The following is a 10221-nucleotide window of genomic DNA, read 5'->3' on the forward strand; positions in this document are numbered from 1 at the left end:
TTAAGCTTCTCTTTTTTTTCCCATCTTTTCAACGCATTGAGGTATTTTTCTCTCGTCTTGAATTAGCGACAATGACTTATACCGTTATTTTTTTTTTGATTAAAATATATATATATATATATATATATATATATCTTTTTACAATTGAGTACTACGGGTCTCCAAATTCTTACCCTGTCTAACTATTACCTAAGTAGCGTTATTTAAATCTAGGAGCGACAATTTTTTCAACAGAACAAGGACAACAACAAGGCCCATAATGACAATTTCTCCAAAGTTGACAAAGGTTTGAATGGGTGAAGAATGTGATAGTTAATAAAGAAACTACTCAGCTGCGAACCTAAAAGAACCCTGCGAACGATTTCGTTTTGTTTAATACAGTACGATGTCGGAATTCTGATGACTTTTCAACCCAACAGCAATTCATATCGTTCGCCGTCTGTAGGACTGACTTGAGCTATTTAGATATAATGAAAATCCCGTCAGTTATTTTATAACCTCTTGGTATTAATTTTCTGCTTTATTACGAGTATCACCGCGACCATATCTTTAGAAATGCCATAGCCAGGCAAGGGACGTCATTATCTCTTATTGTTCGAGAAATTGTCTCCACAAATCTCTTCATTTGAAATGATTTTCGAACCTACCTCTCACTTTTTTACCTGCCAAAGATGGATGTTTTAATTTTAGAGGCAGCTCATTCCATTTTTTCGACTGAAATAAAAGGTGTTTGACGCCTTGTCCTCTCGTAACGCTTTACCCATAACTATAGTCTCAGATTTCCCTTTTCATGAATAGGAACTTTATCGCTTCCACGGCGAGTACTTCCAAAATATATCTGTAAAAGGAAAGTTATCAGTTTAACCGAAAGTTCGATTTCTAGATGTAGCGCATACATATCCCTACCGCTTTTGTTGTGTTTAAGAAAAGAACAACTAAACGTCCCAAAGAGAACTTGGAAAAACTTTTCGCCAGATACACGACTACTAACTTATTTAATTTAACCAAACCTAAATAACATGGAAAACTGAATATACTTTCTACTGCTAGTTACATAACGTTGCGTAATGAAAGGTGATCACACTAAATTTTTCGTAAGTCAAAAATACGTAAAGAACACTAAGTTCGGGTCCTATTTGCATCACTAACACATCTCTGTTTTGTATTCCAAGCAACATAGAACCCTCCCTTCAGAGTCATGGTCTGTCCTAAGTCTGAGCTTATTAGAGTTGCTCCTCCAAAAGAGTTGGAAGAGCAAAAACCTCGCACCACACCTTCCCGTCATTAAAACTAACCAATAATCTCACACTCCATTCAACACGCACAGAAGACGTACATGTCAAGAAAGATTGACCTCGAGTTCGGCACGCTCAGGAAACACACATGTTAAGTAAGATTACCTCAAGTCTCGCACACTATTTGGCACGCAAAAAAAACGTACATGTCGAGTAAGTTGACTTCGAGTCTCGCAGTCTATTTAGCACTCTCAGAAAAACGCATATGTCTAGTGCGATTGCCTCAAAATTTACACTATTCAGTACACGCAGAAAACACACATGTTAAGCAAGATTGATTTCAAGTCTCGCACTCTATTTAGCACTCTCAGAAAACGCATATGTCATCTATGATTCAGATTCAGTCTCACACTCTATTCAGAAAGCATAGGAAATGCACATGTCAAGTAAGACAAACGGTTTGTCTACTAGTCTCTCACTCAATTAAGCACTCTCAGAAAACGCATATAATAAGTAAAGTTGCCTCAATATTCGACACGCACAGAAAACACACATGTCAAGTAGGTTTGTCCTCAAGTCTCCCACTCTGTTCAGCACCCTCAGAAAACGCATATAATAAGTAAAGTTGCCTCAATGTTCGGCACGCACAGAAAACACACATGTTAAGCAAGGTTGCCTTCAAGTCTCGCACTCTATTCGGCACGCACGAAACGCATATGTCAAGCAAGATTGCCTTAAGTCTCGTACGCTATTCGGCACTCATAGAAAACGCACATGTCAAGTGAGATTGACTACAATACTCGTACTCTATTCGGCACGCACGAAACGCACATGTTAACGGTAAGATTGACTTGAAGTACTCTATTCGGTGCGAACAGAAAACGCACATGTCTAGTGAGACTGACTACAACACTCGTACTCTATTTGGCACGCACAAAACGCACGCGTTTAGTGAGATTGACTACAAGTCTCCCTTCTCTATTCGGCAGGCACACAAAACGCACATGTTAAGTGGGGCTGACCTTAAGTCTCGTACTCTATTCGGCACGCACAGAAACGCACATGTCAAGTAAGATTGCCTCAACTTTTGCATTCTATTCGGCACGCACGAAACGCATATGTCAAGCCGGCAAGATTGCCTCACGTCTCGCACGCTATTCGGCACCCACAGAAAACGCGTATGCCAAGTGAGATTGACTACAACACTCGTACTCTATTCGGCACGCACAAAACGCACATGTTAAGTGAGATTGACAACAAGTCTCCCTACTCTATTCGGCAGGCACACAAAACGCACATGTTAAGTAGGGCTGACCTCAAGTCTCGTACTCTATTCGGCACGCACAGAAACGTACATGTCAAGTAAGATTGCCTCAACTTTCGCACTATATTCGGTGCGCACAGAAAACGTACATGACTACAAGTCTTGCACTCTGTTCGACACGCACAGAAACGCACATGTCAAGAAAGATTACGTTAAGTCCCGCACTCTATTCGGCACGCACAGAAAACGCTCAGAAATCTCGCATGTCGAGTGAGAATGACTAATCGCACTCTATTCGGTGCGCTCAGAAAACGCACATGTCAATCAAGGTTGACTACAATTCTCATTCTCTATTCGGCACGCACAAAAAACGCACTTGTCAAGTAAGATTGCCTCAAGTCTCGTACTCTATTCAGCACGCACAGGAAGTGCATATGTTAAGTAAGATTTAACTCAAGTCTCGCACTCTACTCGGACTCTATACAGACAAAAGATTTGTGTATTTGCTATCCTATTTTACAACTCTCTCTCTGGGAAGAATGAATTGCAGTCTTGCTCTGGATTCGACACTGTGATATAGCTCTTTTCTTTAACAATCTGTCACTGTTGTAATACCGTTACTCTTGTTCGTAAGCTTACTTGACAGCTGCGAATAATGAAGCTTGCCTTGCCTGACATGAAGTTGCACGTTTTAAAGTTCAAATGGTTGAGCTCCTACATTGTCTCTTGCTTTTTTCGAGAGAAAAATTCTGATATCTTTTTATAGGGACTGTTAAGAAGAAAGTGCGATTAAATGCCACTAAAAAATGCGACTAAAACTGCGACAACACACGCGAGAAATCGTAAGCGTAACTTACTTACGACTGATCAACGTTAAATGTTTTAATTTTTTTCTTTAATCACACTACCACTGCTGTGTGATTGCATCGTGGTACAAATGGGTACGACGCATTCAATTTATCTTCCCTTTATTTTTACCATTTTCACAACCTGGCATTCTTAAAGTTCTACCGTCACTGAAATAATTCAGGAATTGGAAAATTTTACTAACCCAAAACCGATTACATTTTGGAAATGAGAGTACGAAATTGCAGTCAACTAAGGAAATGAATATTTTCTGAAGCAGTGGCGCAAAAGAAACAAAAACGGTCAATTGTTATTAAGCCAGGCGGATTTCTACTCTATTATCGTACGCAACAACTAGGTGCTATGATATCCCTGCCGCAGTCTATCTTATGGTCAAAAGTCACTCTTGATGATTGCTGAAAATTGAAACTAAAGGCTGACGCAGTTCGACGAAGCCGTATCTTGCGTGGCAAATACTGAGTAACCACATGGTTCCGATTGCATAATCACTCATAATTTATGCGTCTTACTCTGTTTAGCACGGTGCTCGATGCGATATTTTACAGGCCTCTTTAATTGAGCGCGTAAACTAGAACCAGACCAGAACGACTTAGCGTCTGTAAACTTGACAATTCCTAACGAGCTTCATGAGTTGCCGGTCTTAATGGAAGTGGGAAATAAAAGGACTTGTTTGATGAAATTTAAGACGATTTTTATCGAATTCTACTTTGATAAAATCCACGATCATTTCCTGAATCTCATCCTGACTTGGTCCTTCATGCAGCTCCTGTAGGATTTCCCTGTTGGTGGTCAGTAAAGATTGAAATTCCTTAGAATGAATGTTTAACTCTCTTTTGATCAGCGCTTGTAGCATCGACTTCGATTCACGGTGAAATTCTGACCCTGATTCTCGTAGAATGTCAATTAAAAATGGGAATTCCTTTGCCATAACTTTGCTCGTTAGCACTTGCTCCGTGTGGTTGCGGCAACAAATAGAAAGGCTAGCCACACATTTCCCGAGGAGACGGGCATCTGACGAAACTTTTTGTAAGGCGTTTTTGTCATCTCCAAGATCATTTTCCTTATTAGAACCTGGTTTTGAGGCTATGGTTGCGCTTAAGGCCAACCCTAAGCATACCCACAAGCCTGTGCATATCACTACACCTAAGCCAATGTCTTCGTCGGCGGCTAACACGTCAAAAGTGCTGATTGCTGCCATTAATCCTACAGCGACTAAGGCCACAAGCCAATGAAAAGTACTGCAGGAGTACATTCTACGATCTTGGAGCGGTCTTTCAAGTGAACTTCTGATTTTTTTTCTAACTTTAACCCATTCGAGGAACTTCTCCTGGAGTTTATCTCGACGGTTCTTTAGGTCAAGAACTTTCGGCTCAAGGACTGTAAGGAAAAAAAGATGATTTTTGCAGATACTGTTGAGTTCAAGTTTTTTTTAATAATATCCAAACTCTGAAGGATCCAAAACAGTGTAACTTGAATAAGTAGTTAAACCCACTCGTAAATACGGTTCATTTGTACGTCGATCAATTCGAAGTTTCAAAATCCCCTCTGGGCAACCCACGGGCATTGGTCTGTCGTCCGGGCTCGAGGGAAGGGAAATTTGAACCTTCCCTGGTGGGGTGGGGAACTGGAACTGGAAGTTTAAAGTCTTTCTAGCGGGATACACTTGTTGTATCTTTTTATATAGAGGTGTTTAAAGAGTACACTTTCACCAGCGAATGGCTCAGAAGAAAAGTTCTACAATGTTCAAGTTTTCAAGCTTGGCGAATGAGCAGAATTCACGGACGCTGATTTTGCCTGTTATCAAAAAATTGACCATTTAATCCGGCACGGGCAGCATTTGAATTTGAACACAATTTCCGGGAGACGGGAATTGAACAAACCAATTCTCAAAAGGTCGGGGGGTTGCCCGTGGAAATGTTGCAGCTTCGAATTGCTCGAAGTATTATGGCCCCAAATGAACAGGAACGGTTAGAATTAACCGCTTGGCCCACTAACATGGAATCAAAATAATTCTTGAAAATTTGCTCGAAACTTCGACTACGGAGACTGCCATGTTGAAGACACTTAAGGGAACATAGCGACCCCCCAGAACCGCCGAGACTTTGTTAGGTCACAAGTTATCCGGCATGGTTGTTGAGCAAAATTTTGACTGGCGGCGTCCACTATGGCAGTTAAATTTTACTATATTTGAAGACAATTTTGGGAAGTTCAGGTTACTCTTGGTAATCTCAAAATTTACTTAGTGTAAAAAATTGAAATGTTTTTAATGATAGAGATAAAAATCATACGGTTTCTGAAGTATACTGTTTCTTTAACTACAACAAAGGGTATCTGGAGGTTTCGTCTCATTACAAGTTCGCCCCTACCACCTTTGCAAGTTGAAATATATGGGGCAAACTGAGTAAGGTGGGAGCGATCGAAGTTGCAATGGGCTGGAACCTTTATAAACCTGAAAAAAGTACGTAGTTAGATACTAGAAAACCTCGTGCTTATCGGAATCAAGGTGTTTCCTTTCTTTCGCGCTAACTCGAGTATATCAAGGATAAAGCGAACCCAAAATAAATCAGCTGAATCAGCATTAATTTTTTGGAAAGCTGGAGCTGAAGTCGTTTAATATCATAACCCACACTCACCTGCATATACCTTTAATTGCTTTCGACAATTTCTGTACTCGTTCTCTGAAATGTTTGTAGTGAGTTTTGCTTCCATGAGGGCAAACTTGGTAAGAACCCTCTCTGTCACAAGGTGTTCTCGTGCCAGTGCATTTAAATGACCTGTTAAAAAGTCTATATACAAGTCACTCAATATCTGCACAGATCGGCATCCGACTTTGATCATCAAGCTCCCTTTTATGACGTCTACAACTAACACCTTCCCCATCCTCGTTAGATACTCCATAAATTCATTGCACTCTTTTTTCGTGGATGATTCAACTATCTGCAAATAACTTTTCGCAATTTGATTCAATACCTCCTGTGCAGTAGCACGCGAGGCATCTCCATTTACTGACATTCCGCAAAGGTCCCCTTGTTGATCTGAGTGTGCGTAGATCTCACAACTCAACTTCACCGGAAGTATAGCTGCATCTGTTAATTGGAAGCATGTGAAAAACAAAAACATTGTTATAATGAAACTGAAAAAAAGCCCATGATATATTCTTCGATAATTAAAAAAACTGTAGAATAAATTATTTATTAAACGACCACTCTTGGTAGGACATCTTTATCTATTTTCTACATATATTTCTGTCGAGGAATCGTAAGACTTCTCAGTTCCTGTAGTCCCAATTCAAGAAAAAAGAAACACCCAAGAGATAAATTATAACGAATCTTAAAAACTTACCAGTACAAGTACAATTCTCGCAAGAATTTGGCCTAAGCTCATACAATTCACTCAAGTATTTTTTGATCTCCTCAACGTTTTTTTCCATCCTTTCTATACTGTCTTTCCCTTTTTGGGTTGTATCTACCAATTGATCTAAGGATTTTTTGATGTCTTCATCCTTTTTATACCATTCTTGCAGTTCCTGTACGTTTCTTTCATCTTCAGCAGTAAGGGGATCCTTCAATAACTTTTCAATTTTCGTCTGCCAGTCGCATTTTCTTGGTGAGCCAAGGTATGCTGCGACACCTATCAGAGCCTGGCCGATGTCCTTCCAAAGCTGTAGAAATTTGTCATCTGTAATCTCCATGTTTCCGTTTACATGGCCATACACCGTGTTCCTGTAATGCTTAATTCTTGCCAATTCTGCAACTAAACTGTGATCGGCGGGAGCTGGTAGAATATCCCAGCCCTTGCTTGGACGGGGGAGGTTGCATATTGTCCTTAGCAAAGCGAAGAGCAGAGTAATATCGAAATCTTTTGACTCACCATACGTCCCCGGGGAGGGGTACAGGCAGTTTCGCTGTGGCATTGTGAGCTTTGCCGCTTTAAGCTGCTTCTTTGTAGTTGCATCTTTTAATTTTAAAGGAAGATGAACTGGTGGGCAAATCTGATCAAACACCTCCCTAAGTAGTGTAGTACCTCCACTAATTAGCAGACGCGATATTCGTTGGAATTTATCTTTTCCATCCGTGGAACGAAGCACCTCGTCTGGGTCCGGTGTGGTAGCCATGTGTGCAGACCATGGGTGGGTTCATAAACAGAATGGATGTATCTCAATTGAACTGATTTAGAGTTACCTACATAACAATAAGTGATAAAATTATAATCAGTCGTGTTCCAAGAGGTTCTAAATATTTTCTTGTCGTGTTCTAATATCTGTTAACTTTAAGTGCTGGAACCAACCTACTATGAGACAGCCATCTTCATGCGACCACCTTTCTTCCGGTGCATCGCACGGCGATACTGGTTCCCTAATTATTTGCATATTTACAGAGGGTCAGCGAGCCTGGGCTACGTTTTGAAAATCGTGACATGGAAATATGTCTATTGTGTTCCGCTAATATTTTACACAAATTTGTAAGGTAATGCTTGTTCAGTAATTCATTTCAGGAAGGAGATTAATGCTTCATCAAAATATTATAAAATATTTCAGCCTCTTGAGAAAACAAATCTTAATCCACAGATGGGAACATACAGCCGTCGCAAGAGCAAACAAAACGGGTATTCATAACATAGTACTTGCTGTATTATTATGTAGATGAACGTCTGAAAATGTTACATGTTATAAAAAGGGTAGGTAATTTTTATTGTTCCCATTGGAAAACAAGCAAATTGAGCCAAGGTTCAGTAAAGATATTCGTTAATCTTATTTTCTTACGATTCACTATAGTTTTGTCTTAGTATTAGTTACCGACTTTTAACGGCCTGTGACGCTCTATCAGGATAAAAAGTACAATGCAAACTTTCTCCACTTTAATATTAAAAAAAATCTTTTTATTTCCAGAGATTTTAGAAACCAGTCTCTGCAATTACTCTCTATCAGTAGGAGTTACTGTATATTTATTTACGAATAAACTCTAACTCGAAATTTCCTGCTAGATAAATAAACAAATAACTAAAATATAAAATGTAAATTCTTACTTCGCGTTTGTTATGGTGAATGATACATATGCGAGGACAGCATTTTGCGCGCACGATTGCTCGTCTAAAGATTCAAACTCATTCAGTCACAAATTTTTACATATGAAGAGATCTTGGTTATTTTTAGAGATTGCACAGAATTCTTAATAGATTCCGATAATAATATAAGAATTGTGCTGATGATTGTGGAATTCATGGAATATATAGAATTTAAGGGGGTGCTGAGGCGATCAAGTTGAGAGGAATCTGCCACTGTCGCAAAGGAATTAAGCCTCCACTCCAAATTTTGTTTCCATTGGATTAATCTGCTTCGAGATATTTTAGTTCGTGTTTGTCTCAGCTCAGAAATCATGATAATCCATACGCAATTAATTATGCGTGTAACTTGAAAAATCTCGTCATTTACACTCAATTTCTCATCAAAATAATGGCAACCATGTTGTTTAACGTCTGCAATGCAATGAAAATTGAAAATTGGGTATTATGATTTTCCAGCTCTGAAAGCAAGCGTCCAATAGCACTGTTCCTTACGTTATGTTTTAATTTTAGCCTGGTGCCTTTGTGAGTATTCACCGAAACGTTTATTCTTTGCGTTCCTTTTGAATTTTTCTTGTTCATTTTAGTAACTTTCCTGACCAAAGTTTTAAATCTCTTCTGTATTACGGCTTGGCAACCCAATTAAATATACATAATTTGTAAAATGCTATTTTAATTGGTTTGATGCTCGCAACGATTCATCAAATTGATCTATAAAGTCTATAAAGTTTTCTCCAAAGAAAAAACAGGTTCCTCGTGATTTCAAATGTGATGTGACATTTCTTTTTCGGTGACGTCACAAAACACGTTTCCTCAAACGGGGTAAATTTGCAAACTTCAATCCCAAAGTGTTTTTGAGACATGCTACAAAGACTGCGTAAATGACTCTCCCGCCTTTTAAGGTTGAAAATTCTACTTCTGCTGTGAGGGATTTAACCAATTCCATAGTCACGTGACCTCTTTATTTCTTATTTTCTGATTTGCATATGACTTATACATTCTTAAAAGGCAGACTTCAAAAAAAAATCCTTGAAAGCCTTTAAAAAATACAAAAAGGAACGTTGCTTTTTGTTTTACTTACCTCATTTTAGATTTGCTTATTAGAGGTCACGTGACCTGATGTCTTATTGCTAATGACGATATTTCTATACTAGTAATGCAGGTTTTAGGCGTCTTGGTTAAACCGAACCATGCTAAATTGCATTTTCTAATATTATGCATATCTAATTAGCTAGCCAAGCCATAATACACTTAAGTTCTTGTAATGCCCACAGGACTTTTCTGATCTGGCAAGGGCTTGTTGCAGCTTTTCTTCAATTTTAAGTCTTTTTGTCACTTCATAGCCTCCTCATGCACGCACCTCCCTCCTTTCTGGCAGAATCGATCTTCCTTTTAACGTCCAATTTTTTTTCCTGATTGTAGTGATAATTCGACTATTAACAACGAAACCTCGAATGCCCGTTTCCTTTAATATCATTTTCGTTTTCTTTCGAACTGATGTGAACTAAATAACTGTGAGAAGAAAAGACAGAAAAGGGCAATATTATTTAGTATTTCGGAAATTTTTACGATTGAACGCTCGATAACAAATAAAAATAAATATTTTATAAGAGCACTTACTTGTTGATCTCGTAAGTATACGAAGGTCTATTCTGCTGGCTGAAATTTGCGTTTGAATCGTCATTTTGACCTCCAAAATGATCACCTACTGTGGTCACCGTCGTGCAACACGCAAACACAACAAAGAAAACAACATGGAAGAATTTCGAAGTCATTTTCCCCTGCCGTAATCAG

The 10221-nt window shown here is 38.9% G+C and overlaps 2 protein-coding genes across 2 annotated transcripts; both read right to left on the bottom strand.

Moving 5' to 3' along the window:
- Positions 1-3450: 3450 nt before the first annotated feature.
- LOC113686195 (uncharacterized) lies at positions 3451-6446 on the bottom strand. Its single transcript, XM_089214334.1, has 2 exons — positions 6000-6446; positions 3451-4743 (listed from the first exon to the last, which is right to left on the bottom strand). The coding sequence occupies exons 1-2, from the start codon at positions 6376-6378 to the stop codon at positions 4007-4009; spliced, it is 1116 nt and encodes a 371-aa protein (XP_089070460.1). The 5' UTR covers positions 6379-6446; the 3' UTR covers positions 3451-4006.
- Positions 6447-6634: 188 nt separating this feature from the next.
- On the bottom strand, positions 6635-7543 carry LOC149041064 (uncharacterized). The gene has a single exon (XM_089214684.1). The coding sequence runs from the start codon at positions 7478-7480 to the stop codon at positions 6635-6637; it is 846 nt and encodes a 281-aa protein (XP_089070810.1). The 5' UTR covers positions 7481-7543.
- Between the last annotated feature and the right edge of the window lie 2678 nt (positions 7544-10221).

This window comes from Pocillopora damicornis, chromosome 8 (genome assembly GCF_964200805.1).
Source record: "Pocillopora damicornis chromosome 8, jaPocDami1.2, whole genome shotgun sequence".
Classification (NCBI taxonomy): Eukaryota; Metazoa; Cnidaria; class Anthozoa; order Scleractinia; family Pocilloporidae; genus Pocillopora; species Pocillopora damicornis.